At 29.9% G+C, this 27,317-nt stretch overlaps 1 protein-coding gene across 2 annotated transcripts; it reads left to right on the top strand.

Moving 5' to 3' along the window:
- The first annotated feature begins 1,404 nt into the window (after positions 1-1,404).
- Positions 1,405-23,948, top strand: LOC106463043 (DDB1- and CUL4-associated factor 8-like). 2 transcript variants are annotated; one of them, XM_013923013.2, is made up of 12 exons: positions 1,405-1,791; positions 2,931-3,921; positions 8,835-8,975; positions 9,738-9,832; positions 13,455-13,562; positions 14,212-14,275; positions 15,403-15,460; positions 17,111-17,218; positions 19,602-19,732; positions 20,214-20,333; positions 21,185-21,304; positions 21,958-23,948. In XM_013923013.2, the coding sequence occupies exons 2-12, from the start codon at positions 2,941-2,943 to the stop codon at positions 22,060-22,062; spliced, it is 2,031 nt and encodes a 676-aa protein (XP_013778467.1). In that variant the 5' UTR covers positions 1,405-1,791; positions 2,931-2,940; the 3' UTR covers positions 22,063-23,948. The 2 variants fall into 2 exon arrangements, with proteins under 2 accessions (XP_013778467.1, XP_013778466.1); XM_013923012.2 differs by having other exon boundaries at positions 1,407-1,815.
- Positions 23,949-27,317: the final 3,369 nt, after the last annotated feature.

The raw sequence follows: 27,317 nt of genomic DNA, 5'->3' as shown, positions 1-27,317 counted from the left end.
TATGTGAAGTGGAGGTAGTAGGACTTTCTTTGTGTCAACCAAACTTTCACTTCCATGTTTTTCTATCCTGGTCTCAAGCTGACTCTGCATGGCCATTGCTTCCTTATCCAGTACTGATTTCGTTCTCTGCTGTCCCATTCACACAAAATACATGGAAACTTTGTATAACCGGTTTACTGACCCAACAACATACAAAGGACTTTTAAGTCTCCGCAAAGTATGTTCTTTGTACTTGACATTATTAAGAAGAAATTCGATATTTTCGTACATTTCCTTCAAGTGAATCGAATGGCCAATTGGTACAAATGCATATATGTTACCATTGTGAAAGAGAACACATTTTAGACTTCTTTTGGAAGAATCAGCTCCTAGCATTGGTATTAATTCAGCAATATTGTTGCAATAAACCAGTGAATTTTCTTGCAAAACGTACAATATAAACTCTTTCCCACGATTTCTGTACCAGTAAAAGGATGTCCCTGGAGAAAGTAAGTTCTTAGCCCGAAGTCTGTACCCCAAAAGCTCTGAAGAATCCTATGGAAGGCCTAAATCATTAAGTTCTCATTGTGTGAAAAGTTGTAATTCACCAGACCTATCATCATTTCTATTGATATCAGATTCAGAATCAGATGAAATTGTATCAAGAGTCTCTAGTGGAATAGGTACACCAGGTCCATGAGCAACAATAGCAGATTGAAGGTTTGGATAGGAAATTTCCTATTATTTCGAGTGTTGTAGCCTTGCACGTTACATAAGCAAAAATAGCAGTCATCTTCATGGTTTCTAGGCTCACGCCAAACCACTGGAATTCTGAAAGGCAAATACTTTTTCCTACCTTTAGTCCATTATCTCAACTCTTTGACATAAACGGTGCAAACTTTGTGCAGAGCCCATGATTTGTCTTGGTCCCCAAGTTTTATTCCAAAATACGTGTATTATGCTTGTTTGACGAATTCTGTAATGTTTTGCCTTTGTGTCTTTACAACAAATTTACCACAAATATAACAGAATATGTTTGGGTCATTTACACAACCTCTTGTTGCCATAGTGACGAATAAATAGCCTTGAAAAGAAAAAAATAATGTAAAAGTGCACCACAAATATATACTATCCAGAAATGACACGTCTTGCGGCATGTTAACCGTTTATATACTAGCGGTGTGTTTCTTGTGTGTTCTAGAACGATCGATAAGACTCTCCCGTCGCAATTGGTCAAGAGAAATCCATAGCCAGTGGTTGTCAACATTTTAAGCATAACGGTTTCAATGAAAATAATTCCCTTATGTAAAAGTACATATGAGGTTTTATGAAAAATCTGTACGTCGTGGAAAAAAAAATTGATATCATTTTCGGATACAGCGTACAGGAATTACTGTAGAACATGTAAACATTTCAAGACAATAAAACCATCGCAGGCCTGTGATATGTTTCTAGTTGTTTTCTTTTGTGAAAAACTATTGGAACACTTTTAAGTCCAAGAATCGAAAAGTCCTTAATTTTATGGTTGTTGTTGGTGAAATGTGTATCATGATTATAATAAATTATACATGTCATGAGGCATACACACCTTAACAATCGTTTTATATTTTTCTGATGTATTTGCATATAGCAAATGTGGCGTAACTAAAAGTAATGATCGCGGCAAGATGGCGCTCAACTAGCACATAGGCAAATAGAAATAAAACGCGCACGTCGTATCTAGTCAATTATAGGGTATATACGATTTTACTAATGCGCAGGTTATGTGGTAATAGATACGTACAGTGAGTTGTAGCGGCATTTTTATGCTGTGTAAGTGCGTAATTAATTTTGAAGGTAGGCTTTAACACGGAATCAAAGGCCAAACAAGTGATAAAACAATCCTATTTATGTTACTGTCCCAGGCCATACCACTGTATTTTGACAATATCGTTTAACATTATTAATAGTACCACCAGAATTGGTGGAATTTTTCAATTTCAATGTTTTAAATTTAAACGCTACAAACTTTACATACTTTTAACTCTTTTTATTTTAATAAATAAATTAGTTTTGTTTCAAACTCTCAGTCTCGGTGCGATCAAGGATCGGTATACCATTTACCGATATACTGTTTAATAATTTTAGCAATTTTCTCGTGGGATGAAGGCCTACTTTTGTTAGTAATTTCACTTTAGATTAAATAAAGTTAAGTGGTTTACTTGTATACTAACAAAGTTATGAAGTCCTTTCATTAAACCATTAAAAGTGAAAGATATATTCACAATTTCAACAGAAAGTTTTTCAAATTAGGTTCAACTAGCATAAATGTCGAAAAGTTTAGTTTCAACTTTAAATTTTAATTTTGAAATTCTAGTTTTCAAGCACTTTGAAGTTGGAATATATACAGTGATTTAGATTTAAATATACGGTATTAGTTGGAGTGATTAAGTCAGACATAATTATTAATAATATTATTATTAATTTCATATTCCATTTCAGCCCCAATTTTTTCTAGATACCCTACTCACCACATTGACTGCCAAAATGGACAATTCTTTATTTTACAGTAACCTGTAATACTAATAATACCTGTTGCATTGAAAACTAAAAAAAAAAAATACTAGGTTTTTGTTAATTGTAGCTGCTAAGCCCTGATAATTTGATGAAATTGATAAGCTGAACATAATACAAAGATACTTCTGAATGACATTTGGTATTAAAGGAGGACTGAGTGTGTAGTTCCTTTTAATACTTATTATACTAATTTGTTATTGCAGTCTTTTGACATTGTTCATTTTAGGTCCTTAAGAACTGTAACATAACTATCATCTGTAAATAGTGATAAATGTGTGTGTATATATATATGTTATTTATTTATTCTTGACACAAACTTAAAGTTTATATAACTGAATGTTATTTAAATTAAAAGCTTACTTAAAGTTCTGATTATATATTTCTTGTTTAAACAGAGCAATAGATATGGGTGATGAAAGTACAATTAATAAAGGAAAAGATAAAAGAAAATTGAAAAGTAAAGTGAGTCAAGATTTATCTGAATCTGAGCAACCAGATTTTACTACCAGCGATGAAGCTTCTGGGAATTCGGTACGTGTATCAACAAAATGTATTGAACAAAACCTATTTTCAACAAGATCAGACAGGAATGATGCAGAAACAAACTCACAACATCCATGTGCTAGGCATCAGATGAAGAAAGATGGTACTGGCATTGGTGTTGGAAATCATGAAGATAATGACACTGATGATAAATCAACTTGTTCTGAAACTAGTGAGAGTTCTTATAGTACTTTAAATGAGAAATGCCTACAAGAACTAAAAATTGGAAAACAAGAAGACATTGATTGTCAGAACAGCCCAGATTCTAGTCAACAGAATGCTTCATGTTTAATCCCAGATTTGTCAAATAGTACTAGTGAGGCATCTGAGAACATTTCAAAACTAAAATCCATAGAAACAGTAGAGAAAGATGAAAAAGAAAATGGAATTGAATGTGAAAGAAAACATAAAAGACCCAAAGTTCCAGTTGCTTGTACAGATGACAAAGGTGATGAAGATCATGCAGCCTCCAAAGTAGATGAGCCGTCTGAAACAAATGATGTGGATGATGATGAGATTTATGATCCCACACCACATACACCAAAACCTAAACACAAGTGGTTTATATGCAAAGAAGCAATTGCACGGCAATATGGAACCTCAAACTACTACTCAAATGATCTCTTCCGTCTTCAGTGTGGTGGCAGCTTGCACATGGTAGAACGGCTGGAGTTGATGTATATGATGAATAACCATAATGGATGTGTTAATTCTCTTCATTTTAATAGCACTGGAACCAGATTAGCAAGTGGATCTGATGACTTGAGTGTTGTTATATGGGACTGGACTGCATCGGAGGCTATTTTAAAGTACAAAAGTGGACATAAAAGTAATGTTTTTCAGGTGAGTTATATAATTAAAGAAACAAAAAGACTGGTTACCTGCAGTAACAATGCCTTGCTTGCTACCTTACTGGCATGCCCATAAAAATATTGTAATGGGCCTAAACACGTAGGAGTGTACTGGAGTGGACTTCTTTTATCATGTTATTTTGCCATAGATAAAGAATATGTTACTAATTTATGTAACTTATTATGCATTTCTGTATCCTGTCTATCTTTCTACTTTTGTATGTTGCTACATTAACGTACAGTGTGTTGATATTAGAGTCGGACAATTAGTGATATTTGCTATTCGATTAAATGATTGCTCCCATTAATTGATTACATTCAATTAATTAGTAAAGTGTTCCTGGAACCATGGTATGCACAAGCAACAGCAATAAGAAAACAGCTGGTGGCAGGTGCTGCCAGACAGTTGCTTTATTCTAGAAGTTCAAGTCGAAGAAAAATAATAAAAATAAGTAGAAAAAAAAAGATTCCAGTGGGTATTACCAAATTTTTTTCTTTCTCTCTAATCAGCAGTTAAAAAATATATGTTTAGTGGTAGGTATTGCCAGCCAGTTGCCTGCTATGTTGTCAGCAGTTCAAAATTAGAATATCTTTAACATAAAGACAGAGTGAGTATATGTGGTGGCAACGAGAATCAAATCTGAGACCCTTGGAACATGAACCTCCCCCCCCAAAAAAAAATCACCAAAGCTGAACAAAATTGAAGTTAAGAAACACTTGTAAGTCTGTAACAGTGAATGATAATTTCAATTAGTAGATTATTTTTGTGCAAATCAATATAACTGAAATTTCAATTGATTGGTATAATAATAAAAAAACAGTAATGATTGGAAATGCTAATTTTAATTAATCAATGTAATCATAATTGTGAATAATATGTTAGCTTATATGATACTAATTGATGTAATTGCTGCTCATAGTATTTAATTATATTTGATTAATCAATTAAATTACCCAGTTCCAATTGTCGTGTTGAAACAAAAGAAATATTTCATATCTTTTTATTTCATATATTACTCAGTATACTGGCCTATTAGTCACATCTTTTAACTCTGTCCATTTGAACTTTGTTTTGGGTCCATTTCAGTCTGTTCCTTCCTATACTGTAGCATATCTTCTATCCATTAGAATAAATTTACATAACTACTGGTTGTAATAATGAGATGAGCTAACCAGGAATCATTAATCTAGTTATATGTATCTATAAAAGTATTACTAACTGTAAAAAAGGGGTAATATGGTAAGAATGAATGCTAGATAATTCAACTTGTGTGTGTTTTTGTTTCAGGAGCATTAGAGAAGTATTTACCTATTTTATGTTCTGACCACTTTTCCAGTAAATAATGTTGTTTTTCCTAATATATATATATATCATCAGATGTTGTTATACTACAAGTTAACAGTTCAGGCCATGTCCGTACACCAGTCTCTGTCAAAGGTAAAGTGACTGTGAAGAGTCACGTATCTATGTTTGAACAGTTATATATGTACAAAAGTGTTCATTCTAACAGCTAAACTTCTAAATCTAACATGTATCTTTGGTTGTCTAAATTAACTTACAGTTACTCCGTATTACCATACGTGGCAGTTCCTCTAATGGTGACTTAGTAGTATACTGAGGAATTGAAACTTGGGTAACATTTTCTTGCATGCTTTCTTTTCGAACAATTGCATGTGTACAATATTTTTCTTTCTCTCTCTCTCTTTTTCCGTATTCCCTCAACCCCACGTGCACGAGTTTAGATGTGTTGTTTGTAAAAGTCCAGGCCCAGCATTTTGAATTTGTTAGTACATTTTGGTTTACTTGTGAAAGTAAAAATAAATGTTATTTTGTTATTAGGGGTTGTATTATGAACTTGTCTGTTATTCTAAGTGTAGAATAAAACATTTCTTACAAGATAAACAAAGACCAAAAGTGTACACACTATTCCTACAAAGGTTTAAGTAGTGATTTGTATAGAGATAATTACCTCTCTTTGACTTACAATCAATATGTCTATATATATATACATAAACACATACACACTAAAATTATATTAACTTGAATTTAGTAAAAACAATGTAATGCTTCAATAACTTGAGTGACTTATCTGGCCACCAACATGCCGAACTCCTTTACTTCAACCATGCCATTGAGTTTTTACTTCCTAAGTTAAACATGTAATCCAATTTATGATAACTGAAGTGCATTACATTGTACTTTACTACAGCTAAAAGTCATATGCCAAATGCTTATCCAACTTAACAATTTATCCAAGTCATTCTCTGATACCCTAACATGCTCAGTACATTTAGAAATACCTAATACTTTAATCTGAATGAGAAAAAAAAAAGCAAAAGCCTTCCGATGCTCCACTAGTATCGATGGTCCAGTTTGACTGGACTCCATTAATAACAATCTTTTGCTTTCTCTCATTAAACCATCCTACAATTCAGTTAAATAGTCTTTCTATAACCACTACTATTGTTTAATTTTTTAAACTAAACTTTTGTGTGGTACCTTATGAGAAGATTTTTGGAAATCTTAAGTATGCCAAGTCCACGCACTTTCCTTTATCCAGATAACAAGTAACATCATTGAAAAAAGATAAACAAGGCATGATTTCCTTTTGATGAATCCATGTTGACTGTCATTAATGATATGTTTCTCTAAATTATTTTGTAAAGATTTTTCTATCAGACTACAGTATTTTTCCACTACATGAGTAAGACTAACTGGCCTGTAAATTTAAAAGAAAATAGTATCTCATTCTTTAAAAGTAAAGTAAGTAACTCTCCAAGATTCAAGCACTTGTTTACTGTCTATTGACCTACGACAAATAAAGGAGAAAGGTTAACATATATGATTTTTGACTTCCTTTAAAACCCTGGATCATTGGCCATGATACTTTATATATTTTTGATCTCTGAATCATTCTATTTACTGCCAAGGAATTAATGTTTAAATGATTCAGGTCAATTCATCCTATAGAATGCTCAGGGTGAAGATCATTACATATATCTTTTATTGCTAAAAGAAGAAAACATTTAAAAGCTCAGTCATCTTCTATCATCAACAAAACCTTGCAATCAGCTTCTTTTAAGGGTCCAACCCCCATTTTATTTTGCTTACCTCTAACATACTTTAAGAAAAATATTCTTGCTGTTTTAACATAATCATTCAGCTATTTCTTATATGCTGTATTGTGTTAACAAATTATTTTTTAATCAAATCCCTAAATTTTCTATAGTTCTAACATGTCAAATGACAAAATTAGTAACCTAACATATATCGACCATCTTACTATTAGGATAAAAGTTTTACAAAATATTGATCCTTAATATAAGAGTGCCTGTCCACGACTTTGTAATTAAATAGTTCAATCTCCAAATACAATCGCCAATATCCAAATAATACCAAACAATAGCAATGTTGTTATTATCAAAATCACAAAATAATGATAGCAGTAGTAACAAAGAAGGGAAAATAAAGAACTAAAAGAAGAAGAACCTAATTTGTAGGATTATTCACAATAACAATATTAGACCTTTGTTAAAGAAACGTGGAAAAATCACAGATTAATAAAAACAAATGAGTATTTTTAATAATATATTTTAACAAATATCTTGCATATCACACTTTTCTTAGCTAACACCTTTTTGTCCTTGTTAGTCTAAGTTCAAGTGTTAAAGCTTTTTATTGCTTTACTAAACCATGAGATAACATGTCATATGACTAACTACTTAACATTTGTTTTACTCAATTAATCATAAACATAGTATCCATATGTCACTACTAGGGTAACCTTGTGTTGGTGTCTTAATATAAAAATGTCTTTCTTTTAATATTCATTGTTCACCAGAAGTTTGGTGAACTAGCATTTAAGGTAAATAAAAATATAGCTGACTAAGAGATATGATAGATGGAAAAATACACAAATGACAAATAAAATCATAATTAAAAATAAAATAGATATAGATACCGTACAAGCTGTATAGGTTCAAGAAATGTTATACAAATAATAATTTCTGCTGGGATATTATATTTATATGAGAAGTTGCAAATTCAGAGGAAAGGGATGGTTATACCCATACCAAGATCCTAATGCAATACCCTACAATCCTTAGGTTATGATCATTCCAATTATACATATTTAAGGGAGCTAAACCTCACCCTAACTCATGCTAACTTTTACAGGTTTCTGTATCACCCATTGGAGAAATAGGTCCCTGTTTGCATGAACTTGTGAATGTTATGATATGTAACCTTTACCTAAGAAAAAGGATAAGTACATGGTTCTGACATCTGGTTAAGACAAATGTAATTAGCAACATGCAGAATCTTCATTAAAATGTATAAAAAGTAGCTGAAAATAACTTTTTTTTTTTTAAAAGGTAAATATTGTATTCTACACTAATGCATAAATGAAACAGCTTACGTATGCTATTGTTAACTACTTTATTGTTAAAGGAATATAAGAAGAGGATATACAGGAAGTTTTTTAACCATTTAAGCCAACCACCTAGATAAAAACATGCTCTTTTCTATCTTTAGACTGTGTATGTCAAAGCTTCAGAAGAACCAAGTCAATAAAATGTGCTATTTTTTCTTGTGAATCTTTCCACAAATTAATTACAATTAATAAAGGAAAGAATGTATAATTTTTTCACATTGTTGTAGTTCACTTATACCTTCTTACTATAATAATTATCATTAACTTGACTATCTTTTTTATTTTTCTCTTGTTCTTATTGTTATATTAAATAAAATCTCTAACATTTTTTTAATGTAAATTGGAAGGAGTGATTTTAATTTGCAAGATAATAATAATAATAACATATCAAAGTATGGTGATGGACCACTCTATAGTACTAGATATGTCTATAACAAAGATAAATTTTGAAGGTTTATTTTATAAATTTCAGGCAAAATTTATGCCCCTTAGTGGAGATAGCCACCTAGTCAGTTGTTCTCGTGATGGGCAGGTCCGTCTCGCAGAACTTTCAGCTACAGGCGTGTGCAAAGAAACTAGAAAGTTGGCTCAACATAAAGATGCAGCACATAAGGTATTATATATTGATTATGGCTCGGAGTTTTGTCTTCTAAAATATTAACTTTTCTTTTTTTCTGTTTTTTTCAAGAAAAATAATAGTATCTTCAATAGCATTACTTAGTATGAAGAAATTTGTTTTTCCCATGAACCTTTTTAATTTTTTCTTCTAGGCCATATATTTATTTAATGTTTTTTCCATATACAATCATTAGAATTAAAGAGGTCTTGTGTATTTACGATATAGTTACTAGTGGTGGTTGATGACCTTTTTTCAACAGGCAAGGCACATGCTATACATGGCTACATTTTCAGCCAATTGAAATTGACATGTGTTATATCCCACAACTTGCCTCTTTAGAAACTTTCACTCATTGGGAAACTTGTAACTTATGTAACCAAACTTTCCTGTTTTGGCATGCTTAGTGCTCATTCTTTGGAAACATTTAATGTTTACTCAAGCAGAAATATTAAGTTGTTATTGAAAGTTCAGTAGCATTTAAAGTTTTATTACACTCGTAAGTAATTTCAGCTAAACATAATTAATGTTTTTTAAAAATAGTTTGATTTAAGTGTTTATATTAAGGACGTTAACATGGAAATTCTACTTGAGACAATACCTCACCTGAAAAGTCACCACTCTTAGATCCTTGTTTTCAGCATCACAAACTTTGTACTCCAACTATGCATATTTGTTCCATTACCTTTTTCTTCTTTTATCAATATGAACTTCATCAAAATTTTGCAGTAACCTTGTATGTTTCTCGTACACAAACAGCTTGCATTAGAAACAAACACTCCTCATACATTTTTAAGCTGTGGAGAGGACAGTGCTGTTTTTCAGATTGACCTAAGGGAAGAGAAACCAAAAAGGTAAGTTTTACTTTATTTTCTATTAACTAACTTTACATTATAGCAAAGAAAAGTATTACCAAATACATGTACTAATTTAACTAAACTAAGGAGGATGTGTTGTAGCATAACTTAATTTTGATCATTATTATCATATAAACATTTACCAGAATGTTTGAAAGATCTTGTCATTGCTAGTAAAAGCATGTTTAATTTCATCAATCTGAAGAGTGGTAAGGAGACTACTGAAATCAAAAGTTTCTATTGTTTTTCATTAAATTTTTTTTTAATTTAAAACTATAAATGATGATAATGAATGGATGGATTGAAGTTTTTTGATAATATTAAACAGTATTTATGCAAATACTTTAATGTATTTAAGAACTTTGCAGATAAGAAGTGATAGATTTTTAGTAATACAATGTATCTATTCTTCATCAGGTGTAAATTTGTATTCTATGGTAATTTATGTAATTTTGGAATCCAAATTCATCTCGGTATTCAGTTTTTCAAGATCAATAGCAGCTGATAGTGTTTTTCTATGATAATTTCTTAATTTTAACATATTTACTTACCTTTTCTGTGATGATTTTGATCCTTCTAGACCCTAGTTCTTTGCATAATGCTGTAATATATATATATATATATATATATTTATTTTTTTTTCTTTCTTACAAATTAAGAACAAAGTGTTGTGTTTATCATATTTTATTAAACCAGAAATTAAGCTAATTTCAATAAAATATTTTTTGTCTGATATCCTTTAGCTCATAATCCTCTGAAGCCTTTGCTATTCTTTGGTAGACTTGCAATATTTCACAAAGTAAACACTTGGTCCTAAAATTACTAATGGATTCCATCAGATTATTAAATGGAATTTTAAACTATTTATGCACCAAATTGTCAGTAGATCCATGACTTCATTGACTACAGAATCCACAATTACACATGAATCACACAAAAATGGTCTACTCTTGTACCAACGAATAGTGGGACTGACCGTCACATTATAACGCCATTATAATGGTGTGACTGGGATTCAAACCAGCGACCCACAGATTGTGAGTCGAGCACCCTAACCACCTGCCCACGAGTTGGCGGTGGGTGGTGACGACTAGCTGCCTTTCCTCTAGTCTTACACTGCTAAATTAGGGACGGCTAGTGCAGATAGCCCTCATGTAGCTTTGCTTGAAATCCATAACAAACAATATTGTTATTAACCCTATTCACAACCACCATTATAGCAAATTTCAAGTATCAAACATGCACCTACATATAAAATTTCTAAACTTAAGTAAAAATAATAATTCTAACCCAACAAATATAACTCCCTAATATTTCACAGTAGATATTTTGTATTGTTTTAACATTTATTTAGTGTAATTTGCAAAGAAAAATGTAAAAAATTGTTCACATTTTTCATTTCTCTGCAACTATATTGATTTATTTTGTTTTAATTGATAATGCCCATTGAAAGCAAAGTTTATACTTGTGAAGAAACTATCATCTTGTAAGAATATATTATCCATATCAAATTCATTAGTTAACTTTCCTTTTCTATTAATGATTTTACTGCACCATTTTTATGATATCACAGACTATGAATAATTACTAAGGAAGTCTGATTTTGAAATATCTACAGGAAACATTTAAATGCAATTAGACATAGAAGTTATAATGTTTGTGTGTCAATATTTAGGGTTACTGATGAGGGGTGAAACTAGTATAATCAGTGACAAGTAGTGAATAAAATGATAGAAGTGGCTTCACATTTATTTTTCAAAATAAAGTTGTTTGAACAGTAATTTGTGATTTCACAGGAAAATGACTTCACAGGCTCCTGAAGGGATGAATAAAGGAACATATTGGGAAATTCAGAAGATCTGGAAACAAACAAATCATAGATCTGGGAAATTCTAATAAATTCTTATCTGTTTTTTTTTATTCCTGAAAATGTTTTGATTTTAAATTACTCCTACTTGAAAGCTACAGAAATGTTCTTCTATGACATCAGTTGAGCTTAGATTACAGTAGGCAATGATAAAATATTACCATGACTCGAATTCTTATCTATTGAATATTATTGTTAATTTTACCCTATTCATACGATGCATGTAAATAACTTATTGAAAATAAACTATATTGTTTGTAAACTTATTGTTAACTATTAACAAGAGTAACGATGGTGTCACTTTAAAAAATCGTATCCTAGGTCACAGATAAATCTTTCTCAGTTTTTGCCATCTTTTTAACTATTTATAACCAGAAGCGGTAACTACTGCAATCATAAAAATAAAGTATCTGAAGAAATATGTTCATCAAGTTGAAATTGACAGGATATGTAAAAAAGAACTTTATGATCTACAATTTAAAAAAATTAAATTCTAAGATGAAAGGAAGTATTTTTGATGTTCTTTTCATAACAAAATTTTCGAAATTTCACAACCTGGAAAATGATGGAAAAATTAATCAAATTATATTTATTTTTTAACCATGAACTATTTTATAAATTTCATGTGCTTTAGTTAAATATTTCCTATGTGAATAAGAAAAACCAAAAGGTATCGGTAACACCCCTCAAGTCCTAAAAAATGTTACTGTGAGGGCCTGTTTATTTTACATAGAAAATAAATTATTTTATACTCCTCTTATATTTGGACAGTTCTTTACACTAAGTGTTGTTATAGCCAGGTGAAAACATAAATTACTCAGTATGATACAAGTGCAGTAACCAAGTACATCACATTGAATCATCATTTTTATTACACCACACTGAGTCATTTGAAAAAATGTATTTTCTGAGACTAACTTGCAAATATATTTGTATAAATTATTACTCTATGTTGCCTTCCCTCCCCATTTCTATTAACTACTGTTTAAGTTTACATAAAGTTTGTGTTTTTTTAATTCAAAAGCAGTTTTAAGAAAAGAAAAGAAATCAGACTTAATATGTGTATATTTTTATACAAAATTAGCCTTTGTTACTAATGTTTCCATGTCAGTTATGGTGATTGTAATTGAAGTTAAACTTGCAAATAACAACAGTATATTGTTTTGTACAATAATAGGAATTTTGTACTTTAAATTCTGTATTTCTTATGTTATAAAATATAGCCTAAGAGGAGAGAAAAAATTAATTTAGTTTAAACAAACATCAGTCAAAAGGCCATATTATTAATGTTTAATTTATATCTTTATAGCTAATTATCTGCTTTATCTATAAGGTTTCAGACAATCACTTTGAAAGTCTTTATGGTACCAGTAGTACTTGTACATGCTTTGTATATAAATAATTGTGTTAATTAATGCCAAAACTTCTTCATTACGGTGACTTAATTCTTTACTGATCAAGTACTGTTGCCACAAATGCACAGATTTTAACAAAATTCAATATGTCAGAAATTATTTTGGATATTTTAATGTCAGTTTGTTGATGATTATGGATATTATTTAGGTAATTCATTTACGAATTAACTTGTAAGATTTATCTAAGAAAAATGTATGCCTTTTTACAGCTTATAAAAGACAACAGACTTCATGTATGTGTAAAGTGATGTTAATACTGTTAGTATTGGAATCACTTATAGAAAAAATATTCACAAAATAAAAAAAAATAATCAAAATTCGTTTTTTATCTACATAGCTTAGTTGAGTGCAAGGAAAATGATAAGAAGGTCCCTTTGTACACAGTTTTCTCCAATCCGATGAACAGCTATGAATTTGGAATTGGTGGAACTGATCATTTTGTGCGGTAGATATGTTTTATTTAAGTTTGGTTGTGTACAATATCTTGATATATTTCTAATATTTGCTGCATCCTTTTTTGTGTAAATAATCATTAGTGCATCCTTATGTTTAAATTAGTCACTCATTTTGTTTTTAATTACAAATTATTTTGCATTCTTTTAAAATGTCAATCCAAATTACAGTAAACTGATGGTAGTAATTTCTGGTCTTAAAATTGTAGTGGTGTGTTCATCCTTTGTACTGTTCTTAAGTAAGTTGTCTATAACATTTATTAGAAGCCTTTACCATATCATTTTTTGAGAATCTGGATTTTCAAAGATGAAGCCAAACTATATTGTAAGAGTAAGTGAAATTATACAACTATACGTTTAAAAAATTGTTCTATTTTTTTGCATGGAAGGACAAAGAAAAATGTATATGCTACATAAGTCTATCCAATTTTTAAAACATTCATGCTTTTTTGTCTTTACTATAAATTCATAACAAATTACCAAAAGTTAAGAGGCCTTCAGTGAACTTTTTAAGCAGAAATTGTTCTGAACCAAATCAAAAATATTCTAAACAGAAACTCTTAGGATAATTAGAATTTCATACGAGTTTATATCAAATGTACTAAATTTCAGAATTGTGCATTTATTAATAATTTTTTCCAGTATTTATGACAAGAGAAATATACGTGAAGATATTCCCATGAAAAAGTTTAGCCCACGCCACTTAGTAAGTCTTACATATAATTTTTAATTTAAGTCTGTGATAGCATAAGAGCTACATTGTACATTTAACATCATACTAACCCAAGAAGAAGCTCGTGACAAATCTGGATGGCCATAAACTTCTCCTTTGAAGTCAGCATCAGTGTATCATTATCATTACTGTTAACATAAAAACAACTGTGCCAGATGTACAGTGTTGCACGCTTTCTTGCTGGGTGACTAGTGCATAAACATGATAATTTTTCAAATGCCTACAGTGTTTTAACTTCTTGCCTTGATTACATCTAAACTATTATTATAGAAAACCGATGGGAATGGGCTGCCATTTGACAGATTTCGGCTATTTATTTTGCCAAATTTGCACTTCATCCAATTCAGTTAAATGTGGTGATAAAAATTTTTGGAAAGATGGGGGACTTATTCTAGAGACAAAATACTATTACTAGAAGGCTTGATCTGAAATTGCCTTTTTTGCTTTGATGTTTAAACTAAAATTGGTATATGAGGCTCCACTTAATTGGCTTAGTGCTGAACAACCAACCAGGCAAAACTGAAATGTTCCTAAATAAAATAACATCTTGAGTATTACCATTTGCAGGTAAAAAGGCTATTCTAATTAGAAATCAATTACATAAGTTATGTCATTGTGCTTACCCTCAGGTTGAATTGAATACAACTTTTTTTTAAGTTTAAAGATCAAATATTTATATTGAAAACTTCAAATGTTATATATATGAACATAAATATTTTTAAGTTATATTAAATTAACCATCAGGTGGTAATAAAATAAGATTGGCTATAGCAAGGTTTCATGGTTGATTTGTTGGTTGTTATTAATGTCTCATAACTATGTTATTAGTAATGATATTAAGTATGCATTACTATAGGCTAGATAATTTTAGTATTTTATCAAACTGAATGATAAATCTATATTTCTGTCGCTTACACATAAATTTATGTGGTTATATATATGAGAAGTGTTGCAAGCAAAGATTAAAAGTGGCCTAGCAGTATCTCCTGAAATTATCCCTGTATTATGCAGTAATGTGTTTCAGTATTTGAGTAATGTTATTGGTTTAAATTATGGAGAATTATTTAAGAGTTAATTCTGTAATTTTTTTCCCCACACAGATTGATAGTGATCTTCATGCCAATGTAACCTGCTTGGTGTACAACTACAATGGTTCAGGTTGAAAGAATTCTAAATATTTCTTTGTTAATTGATAAAATATTGTTGGGATTATAATGTGATTAAAATACCTTAAACACTAAAGTCGATTTTTGTTGTTTTAAAAACTACAGCATGTTGGACTGTTCTTTAAACAAATTAGGATGAGATCATTTGTAGACCTTTATTTATGCTCATCCATCAAGAGAGGGAAAACTATTTGGGGAATGGATCTGTCATCCCTCAGAGCACCATCTCGGACAGCAGTGTTTGTGTGTGTTGAGGTTTTGTGTATGAATTTCTTCGTTTATTTTTAGACACTTAGAGTACCAATTTCACCCTGTTGAATTGTAATACTTGCCCCAATACCAAGGTTTTGAAAGTGTCACTACATTTGGTGTCTTTTACTACATAAGTTGATCGCTTTGTCATTTTTGATCACACCATTTGGCTTAGTCTTTTGTACTAGAGTTGGTTGGTGGGTCTCGTATTGTGGAATAGATTTAACCCACTGAGGTTTAACCTCAAACAGCCATCAAATTTGTTCAGAACTGTACATACTTAACCTCATACATGAATAGTCTATGCAGGTTACTTAACTATTTTAATTACTTTAAATACACAGCACTGCCTTTGCATTATATAAATTTTTGCATTCAAATACAAATGTTAAGATTTATAGTATGTATAGTTTCGTGAGTAAATGTTGGTTAAAAGATCAGTCAAAATACATTAACCCATATATGGAGAGTTAACATGAAAATCACTTGCACTCAGAATAGTCTGAGTCAGACTGATTAAAGTAAATTAAGAATCATAATAAACATTAATTCTCTAACTCAGGCTCAATTGAATGGACCAACCTCATGCAGGTAGGGTTAAAAACATTTTCTATACTATTTATAAACCCAGTTATGGTATTCTTATAATAACATACGACTCACACAAAAATTCAAAAGATATCTTCCCCCAGTGACTCAGTGGAAAGTCTAATGGCTTTTAATACTATAAATATGTTGTTTTGATATGTGTTGTGGGCAGAGTACAGCTAGCCCATTCTGTAGCTTTGTGCTTAAGAATAAACAAACAGAAAGATACCATCAGTATTTCAGTTAATCCCACTCATTTCATTACTGCTGGAGTGTATTTTGCATAAAATATTAATGACTTCACCCATTATGTTTGGTCAGTTCTTTACATTGAGTTTTGTAACAGACAAAAATGTAATTACTCTTTATGATGGAATACGTAGACCTCACTGGTAGTGAATGGTATAAAAATAACTCATAATTTGAGGGTTAATACCTTTAATGTAATACAAAGAAATATTATAAATAGTTGAGACACATCAAATAAATTGTGTACGATGATGATAAACTCCAAAGAACATTTTTTGTTTTAACCAAACTTGTATTTATATTTAAATTTCTCATCTTACTATAAAAAAAAATAATGTATATATATATATTCACTTAAATGTAGTTTTTAGTGGTTTTACATATTCCATTTATTTATAATTTATCACAAAACTTTGGTGCCTACTATTGAGAAAGTACAGGTTATTAATACATTACCAACTATTGATCAATCTCTTTTTGTCTGGTCATATTAAATTAATGTAGTAATTTTCACTTCTATCATCCTCAGAATTATTTTCTTCCCACTTCCTAGAAATTTTAGCTACTTACAATGATGAAGATATCTACATTTTTGATACAAGTCAGTCTGATGGAGCAGAATATATCCATAGATACCAAGGACATAGGAACAGTGAAACAGGTAAAATAATGTCTTAGCCAAAATATGTTGATGTGGAATAATATGCTTTGGCATCACATGATTCTGTTTTAGTCAAGCACAAGGAAGTTGTACAGTCCTTGCACCCTCAAACACAACCCCTGAAGAAAATTATAGAAATATTACATAAAATTATATAAATCTTTTAAAGCTGAAACTAGATACAGTTTAGTAGCTTTGAGCTAAGTTTCATGAAATTTGGTTAAGTATTTAACCATATTTCATGAAACTTAGCTCAAAGATACTAAACTGTATCTAGTTTCAGCTTTAAAAGATTTATACAATTTGAATTAATATTTCTTTCATTTTTTTCAGGTTGTGAAATTTCAAAAATTTCATTGTAAGACACTTTTTAAAAATGTAAAAAAATACTTCCTTTCATTTTAGAATATCAATGATCAGAAAGTTCCATTTCATTTATTCGTTCAGCTTTAATATGATTGATAGTCGTATTTCTATTATATCATATTATAACATATTTATCTGAATATTTATTTTACCATTTGCAATATTACCACTTCTGGCTATAAATCATGAAAAACATGAAGAAAACCAATGAACACTTATCAGTGACTTACATCCAGACCATTCACATTGATGTCACCATTAATTTAATCAGGCTATTTTATGCTAACAGTGTTCTTGTCTAGATCAACTTATATCTAATAAATATAGTTTATTTTCAATAAATAAGTTATTATATTTAATTGCATTGTTTGAATATCATAAACTTAACAATAGTATTCAATAAATCAGGATTTTAGTCAGTGGAATATTTTTCCATCACTTACCATATTCATTAAGGTAGCACTTATCCTTAGAACTGGGCAAGTTTATATGCTGAAGAAACTGTTAAATGTGGTAAATGCACACATTTAATAAAAGCTTACTGGCATTTAAGTGCGGAAGAATTTTAACAGTTGTTTTCTTAAAATGTAGTTTTCACTGGGGTCGCCAACTTATTAGCATGATAACTTCACCATTAAAGCCAATATCAGCACACTTGTGGTATATTACACTCTTTCATAGTTTGAACTTTTTATAACTCAAAAATCTTTACCAATTGTTTTGTTACCACTAACAAAAGCATCAATTAAAATTAGTTGCCCATAGCTCATTAACATTGCAGAAAATTTACAAAGTTTTTAATTCAAGCTATGAGGATGTTCACAAAGAGCATGTGTATCAATTTTCACGTTTTTATCATTCCTAAGTAAAGTTATGGTGTTAAAACAGTTTATGTTATGTATTTCTTTATCCCTGGTGCATTAATTATACATATGACGTATGTGACTGAAAGTGTACTTTCATAGATTGCAACATCATACTTTTGTTTTGTGCTCAACTTGAAGGTTATAAGAAGTCTTTAACAGTGTTTCCTCAGCATATAAACTTGCCCAGTTTTAAGGATCAGTGCTACCCTAAACCTAACAAAGGTTTCCTTGTGTCTCAACATGGAAGACATTTTCTGTAGCTTTCAAATGGGTATAATTTAATACAAAAAATTTTCAGGAATGAAAAAAAAAAAATTCCCAGATCTGTGTTTTGTTCTTAAGTTTTCTAAGATTTTCATTAGATTCCTTTGTTCATCTCTGAGGAGCTCTGTCTTGTTAATTTCCTACATAACCATAGATTACTCTTCAAACCAATTTATTCACTCTACATTGAAGTAAGTAGTTTATAATCTGTTCTATCCAATCATATTTAAACATTTCCTGTAACTATTTTCATAGCTGTGCATTTGTAGTTATTGTTCAGACCACATGCTGTGATATCATAAAAGGGTAGCAACGAGAGGCTGTAATAACAAAATTTCAGATAGCAAAGAAAATCATGAAACAAATAATTATATTCTCAAGGGATGATAGCTTTTTAACAAATATATACTTATGCTTTGGGATAGGCAAATTCTCAGAGCTGAGTAGAAATATAATTTTAAACATTGTTTCATTTTTTTGCTACTTGCACTAAATAGATGTTACAACATGATAAAATATCAGTTTTAAAATACTTTTTCAGTTAGAATATGTTGAAATAGCTATTGTTATTTTTGACTGAATTTTGAAATTTCATATGTGAGTATGTGTACACTCGACATATGAAAGGTGCTGGTCAGTCACAATAGGATTAAAAAGGATTTAAAATCTGTTCATAATATATATATATATATATATGTCAAAGTATACCCAAGAAATAAGTACATTTTGTATTGTACTTTAAAGATAATGATTAAAGGAAAAAAACTGTAAATTTTGATATTTTATTAATATTGGAAATCAATTCCATAAATTTGTTAATAAAAAGTTATAATGATGCATTCTGTAATTTTTCTACACTGTAAGTAAATGAAATTGTCTTCTGTTAGTTAAAGGAGTCAACTACTTTGGCCTAAAAAGCGAATTTATTGTGAGTGGCAGTGATTGTGGGTACATTTACTTTTGGGAAAAAGAATCGGAGCATATCGTGCAATGTTTACTTGGAGATGAAGGTGGTGTGGTAAGTATTATAAAAATAATATTTAATTTGACTGAAGTAATGTTTTATTTTAATAAACGAGGTTTTCTATAACTTCATGACATTGTTTCAGAGGAGTAGTTTAGTATATAAAGCCTGTAGATAGTCCCATCGGAAGGCTACAAAAACTATATTATGAAAAGTATCATGACAATACATCCCAAGCTTACAATGGTTCCCAGAGACTTTACGTTTGAATCCTTGAATAGGGATGAGTATTTAAACAATGACAGGCACATGGTCACAGGTAAGTTGATGTGAATGCTTTAATTTCTGCACCAATATCTTTTCATGCAAATTGGAATATTAACCAGTGCTCCTTTTTCTATTTTAAAATTCTGTCATGACAATTGCTTTTCAGGACAAGTGTTTGTATCATTAATGTACAAGATTTTTAAATTATGTTTTCTAAATAAATATCAAATCATTGGATTTTTCTCATGTATATGGCTTATATTTTTAGGTCAATTGTCTTGAACCACATCCTAACTGTCCAGTAATGGCCACCAGTGGTCTAGATATTGATGTTAAGATTTGGGTTCCTTCATGTGAGCATCCACCTGATCTTTCAGGATTAAAGTCTGTAAGTTTTCAATTTTTGAGCAAATGTTTAGCAAGTAAAAACATGCAATTTCTTCTTGCAAGTAAATACAATATATCTAGAATTAGGGGGATACTGAAAATGTACTAAAACACAAATATACCCACTTTTAATTGTATAAAACATTACTCAAAATCATTACTTTCATAAATATGTAGAGTATAAATATGAATTGTTCTTAATGATGTATATTTTTGTTTTTAACACTGAGTATGATGTGGGTTTTTTAAATTTTTTTCACATAAATGTATATAGACTTTGTCCCCAAAGAGGTATATTTATAACAAACTATCAAAAGACATCTATAAGACATTTTCCCATCTTTTATTTTATTTCTACCTACTACATGAAAGCTGTCATCATACAATGAAAATAACACATTATATTAACCTAACATTTCTCAGAACTTTTCACAGTTATTAGCAATCGATGTGTTAGGAGGAAAACGAAGTTTCACAACAAAAAGGATAACGATACTTAAGATAAACATCATTGTTTATTATAACAGAAGGGGACACAGATAAATGTTTTGGAATTCTACAGATCCCATCTTCAGAATCTAAAGCAAGATAAAATAATTACATAATTTCTAAGTCAATAAATAAAATACAACGTTATTGCAGCAATGTATTTTATTTATTTACTTAGAAATGATGTAATTCTTTTATTTATAATTAACTACCTTAAAATCATTAATCACAATGAGCTAATTTTTTTTATAATTTACTAGGAATTTCTAAAGTTGCTAAGTAGCTATATTGATAAGATTTTGTAAATCGTTATTTTTTAAGAAGTGGTTCTTATTATCAATAGTTACAAATATTTTGTTATAGAAAATATCTAAGAACTTAAAAGAACGTGACTATGATAGAAAACATGATGATTCAGATACTTACGACAGTGAAATGCTGTGGTTCCTGATGCAACATTTTCGTCGAACTCCTCGAAGAAGGGTATCATAACTTTTTTTTTTCATTCTGAAAATGTTCCATATATATATATATGTACATGACAGATAGCATGAATCAAGCCTGAAAAAAAGCTAAAGAAATTTTTTTTTTATCACTGCTTAACAGATTCCAATGAAAGAAAACAGCTTTTATAAAATTCAAAATAGACACTTGTTTTTTGTTAAATCTGTTTATACATAGTTTGTAGTTTTTAAGTTTTCATTAATATTGTAGTAATGGTTTTTAAAATATGTAATTTTTTATGATTTTGAATCTGTTATTGCTATAACAAATTTGTTTGAAGTTTATAAGCAAAATGGTAAAAGAATAATATTGTCCAGTTTATCTTATTTCTTTCATTTTGCATACTTGAAAATACTTGAACATAAGCTGCAGTTGTTGACGTTACACAGTAGCCATTTCTAATGTCATTTTTCTTTTTATTCTGTTTTGTTTAACTTGATTGAAGAAAGTCAGTGTTTTTACATGTACGTTTAAATTTTGCATAATATTATTCATTATTTTCTTATGCTTTCCATTGTTAAGTTAGCCATTAAGAGTTATTGAAATCTGTATTCAAAATTAACTATTACACACATGTAACTTTTATGTCATTTCAATTTGCACAGATTCAGCTTAAAGCTTTTCTGTTACAGGAAAGGGTAGAAAATTTAGGAGATTCACATCCAAGCAGCAGTAATGAAGAAAGCGACGATGAAGATACCGATCCACAAAATCCTATTCAGTGTACTCAAACTTGAAGTATTGGGATAATAGCAAAATTACTTGATGCTATATATTTTAGTGATAGATCTTCCTATGTGCTTTATACTTTGAGAGGCAGTCAATTCAGTGTTTTTAGTTTCTGAAAGTCCTAATGTCTAATAGTAAGGAAGACATATGGAAAAAGTGAAATTAGTCTTTCTTTTAACTTCAAAGTTAATATAAAGTAATAGTGTGCAACAGGCAGGCATGAGTTACCTAGCATAAAAAAAAACATGTTTGTAATGCCATGGTTTATGTTAACATTGGTCATTGCACTTAATAATACAATGGACAATGTTATTGGTAAAGAATATAAACAAACAAAAAATCCTTCTATTTCACTTGAACTGGTGATAAACAAAACAGCTTTTTTTCACATGTATCCTTTATAGATTTACTTGTGTTAAATCATTTATTTTTTTTAAATTGAATATGCATAATGTGTCTTTTATATCGAGTTGAAGCTACCATTTATTAAAATATAATGAAAAAAAATAAATCTTGGGTTTTTCTTTCAAGTTTTATCTTGTAAGAATAATATTGTTGGGATGACACGTCATGTAAATTCTTTGTAATATTTTATACTTACTTAGCAAGAATTACTTATGTGAAAATATATTTACCGCATACTTTTAAATACTGAAGCATTCAAGTATGAACATGTGTATTTCCTAGTCCAAGATGGTTAGAACTAGTTACGGATCCAAGATTGGGACAAATCATAGAAAAGGCACTTACAAATAATGAATAGTCAATATATATATATATATATATATATATATATTTAATACATGACACTTTTGAAGGAGGCTATGGAAGAACTTAACTCTCCTACTTGAATGTATGAAAACAATTTACATTAATTATTATTATTCAACCATGTACATACAGGACATGTAATAGTTTTTCATTAGCATTATTGTTATGAAATTAATACAAGGAAATAAATAGTTCTGCAAAGTAAAATATCTTTAGAACAACATTCTAGTCAGTAAAGACTGTTACAAATGCATGTAGTATGTTTGATAATTAAAATATATTTGTTGAAAATAATAACTTCTTTTAATGAAAAAATTATTCAGAAATTGTATAAAGACCATTTAATTGCAGAACTTGTATAATTAAAAACACTCCTTTACATGAAGTTCGCATAAGACTTCGTAACTGGCAGGAAAATAACTGGAAAACATGAATTTGTAATTTTCTATTTCAAAAAAATCCACTAAAATGGTATTTCTTTTTTTTAATCCATAAGCAACCAAAAAATATTATGGTACATTTGCACTGTATAATTAAATATATTAATTTTGTATTTGAAAATTTTTAGCAAGTAGACAGAATGTTTTAACAAGAATAAGAGAAAGTTAACTTATGCCTGCTCAATTTTTATGAGATCAAATCCTTGAGGGATTATTTCATAGTGATTAAAAGTGCATCTTAACATTGTATCTCCTATATTTTGGATTGTTATGTATAGTACATAATTCAGTTGTGATTTAGTGTGTGTGTGTGAACATGTTTATTAATATAGAAAGTATTTCTTTTTGAATGATTGGTCAGTTAAAAAAAAAAAGTTTGTGTTCAAAACTATGAAACAGTCAATCAAATATATAACTATTTTTACTATAGTTTATATTTTAAAAGAACTTTTGTAAAGAAAATATTAACAAAAATTAATTGCAGTTTCTCAACTGTAATGTGAAAAATTATTTTTGTAACTGATAGTGGAAGATATTTGAAAACTTCTACATGTATCAAAAATGTATCTCTAACATAAACAAAGTAGTTTAAATTAAACTACATACGAGAATTTATCCCTTTTTATCTCTTCCAAAACACTTATTGTAGCAAGCTTCTATAAATAAAAGCTTTGGTGTCATCAGTAAGTAATATGTGCATTTTATAATAATTCATTTCTCTTGTTTTTAAAATGCAAAATATCAGAATCATGTAAATATTATGGTGCTATGATATTCTATATTTAAATTAGTGATTAGAAGAAACTGTTACTACAGCTACAACTTGCTATTGTTAAACAAAACATTCAGTGTTTCATTTTAAAAAATTTTAATAAAATAAAGCCAATCAAAATAAACCATACAATAAAAATTATATCTCAGGCAAGTAGATTTTTCATTACCATATTGAATTTTACATTGTAAGAAAACTGATTCATTTTCAAACAAATAAAAACATGGTTATTGGTTAGTGGACTATTTTGAGATATAATTTTTATTTTATTGTTTATTAGGTGGTGTTAATATGTGGTTTTTAATGCTTCAAAGATGCTGCTTTTTTTTTTCTGTTAAGTTTCATACAGATATTGCTTTAACATATCCTGATAATAGTCTTTTTTTTTCAGTTAAATAAATTTAATTTCAGAAATATGTGTTGGTCAGTTAATTCATTATATAATGTCTTATTAATGAAATAAACATCACCATTTAGTTCAAAAATAATTTAACTCATTCTAAATTTTTGTTATAACATTAACTAAGATATATTGCACGAAAAAATTTAAAAGCATGAGAAACCTGTTATTGGATCTGGTGTTGCCTGAACTTCACCAAGTGCTCCAATGTTTCACTTTCAGACCTCTTACCAAGAGCACTTCTCTGAGATTTGAGTCAACCAGTTCTTAGCTTCTGTAGAGAAGACCAGCATGAGAAGACAATGTATACGCTACCTAGCCAGGATGCACTGAGGTCTTCTTGGGCTCTTAAGTTATTCTTGGCTAACATAATCAGCCTCTGTTGTGCTTATTCCCTAAAACTGGACTGAAATATCTATAGTACCTAATAAAGAAAGACTCGCTTGATGTATGAACCTTACCAAAAATTGTCACTTCTACAAGATGTGGAACAAATTTGAGTGAGCTACACCCGAGTGTTGAAGAGTCAGGGCTAGGCAGAGCAGTCAGTAGGTAGAACTGAGCCTGGCATGCCCAGATGGTTAGGGTGCTTGATTCGCAATCTGTGGATCATGAGTTCAAATCCTAGTCCCATCAAACATGCTTACTCTTTCAGCCGTAGGGGCATAATAATGTTATGGTCAATCCCATTATTCATTGGTAAAAGAGTTGGTGATGGGTGGTGATGCTAAATTAGAGATGGTTAGCACAGATAGTAGGTAGTTTAGTGTCGTAATATCTTAACCACATAATCAGTAACCAGTCAAGATAACTTATGTACCTGCTTATCTAACAGGTCAAGTATGTATGGCACACATTCACAGGAATGCAGAATCCACAAGTACTTTTGTTGGCCTTTGCTCAGTCCAATTTATTTGAGCAAAAGGTAATCTATAATACAGGGTAACTGCTATTCATGTTCTCAGCAGGGAATGGTGAGGTAGAATCAGTAAATCTGCCTTCTTAAAAGAGTGATGCACATAAATATTTAGACCAATTTGGGGGTGCTTCATACAAGTAGCTGTTTGTAATGCTTAATTGCAAGCCTAATTAATAATATATCTTGATATCCCAGTCTTGGATATAGCAGAGCATCTGACTGATGACAAATTATGAACTTTGGAATCAATCACTAAAAAAAATCTGTGTGCATTCATATATATATAGTAAGAGGTTCTGTTAATACGTAATCTATTAATCTGTGATTTGTGTGACATTAAATATTAAAATAAGACCAATAATAATTAGTAATTACTATTCTGTTTTGGCCCTACATGAGTTTTCAGTAATAAGATAATAACTGGTACATTAAAAGTGATATAAATAGTGTTTTGACCAAGGCTTGTGTTACATAGCTGGCCAACTAGGTGACCTCCACTATTGAGCAAAAGGCATTATTGGAGTACACGAGATGTGTGGTAAAAATGCTATTATATTTTTCTCAATAGAGACCTGTATAAGGCCAGTAAGTAATATTTGTTAAAATTATCAACCTTATTGTAATGTAACATATTTTTTAACTTTACAAAAATAAAACAAATACATTTGAGCTTAAGTTGTGTAAAATCCATGTTGTAGAGCATTATAAATATTTACAAAATTTCTAATATCATATTCAAAAAATAAAATTTTAAAACTACATTTTATAATATATTGAATAAGAAGTCAATAATTTTAACATAAGAACTATTCTTAGTATGTTATAACACAAGAAAGAACAAAGAGATGGAAAGCCATCAAGCTCTTCAACAAACAGCAGAAAAAAATTCAAGTCAGATAGTCCTTTGTATTCATATATACAACAAATTTCAAAATAATTCAACCATCACATACCACATCAAGTAAACCATTTAAAAAGTTTATAATTAGCTGAAAAAAAAAGTCCAATAATGTTAGTATCTAGGCTTCAAGTCCTTTATTTATTTTTAGGATTCAAGTTCACATTTTCAGTCTTTTCATTTCATCTCTTAAACATAGTATCAACAGAAAAGTTGATTCAACTCTTTAAAAAAAATCGTAAAACCTGAATTAAGTTGCCACTAATGTTTCTGTGCTTTGGAGAAAAGTATAAAGTTTCAAGATTTCCCTGTAGTTTAAATAAACTACATAATGTTTAAGTAGCTCAGTTCTGCACTCTTTTTCAACATGTTTGTACTAGCAAGACCAACATGTAAAAATAAAAATAGAGTGTTACTAGAAATATGTCTTGTTTAATCCATTTAAACTATAAAACTTGTTTTCTTAAAGGAGAATACAACTGTGCACAGTACTCCAATAGTCTCAAAATTCTTGTACATAATACTGAAAAATCTTATTCACTCATTTTTATCACATATAAAGACTTATAAGCATTTAATGGTTGTAACTATCCACTAAATCAACCCACGTGATTGAAGTATCAATGACAATTTTTCAAGAATTATAGCTATATGTTTTGGGCAGGGCCATTCCCAGAAGTGCAACTGGTGCAGTTGCACCAAGGCCTCTTTGACAAAGAAGCCCCTGGGTGGAAGATATCTGGAATTCTGCATCTCCTCAAGATACAGAAATTCATAATATTATCTATTCTAAAAGTTAACTTGTGAGTGAGCATAGTGTATTTCATGATGGTTCCCTCACAGTAGTGAAAATTGGTCTTCAGTGTATGTTTTCTTTTTTTATGAGCTGTTGATTTGACATGTTGGGGAAGATAAAAACACCAGGTAAGGACTTTTAGTGAAGATGATCATCAGCCCATAATTTGTCTTCTGGTGGGCATATATTAGCATCAGGAGAATTTGCCTACAGAAATAATATTCAGTTGGTCTTGTACAATTATTAAAGTTCCATGATTATGGCACA

This window comes from Limulus polyphemus, unplaced genomic scaffold (assembly GCF_000517525.1).
Source record: "Limulus polyphemus unplaced genomic scaffold, Limulus_polyphemus-2.1.2 Scaffold1310, whole genome shotgun sequence".
Classification (NCBI taxonomy): domain Eukaryota; kingdom Metazoa; phylum Arthropoda; class Merostomata; order Xiphosura; family Limulidae; genus Limulus; species Limulus polyphemus.
This window is presented reverse-complemented; position numbering and strand designations above follow the sequence as displayed.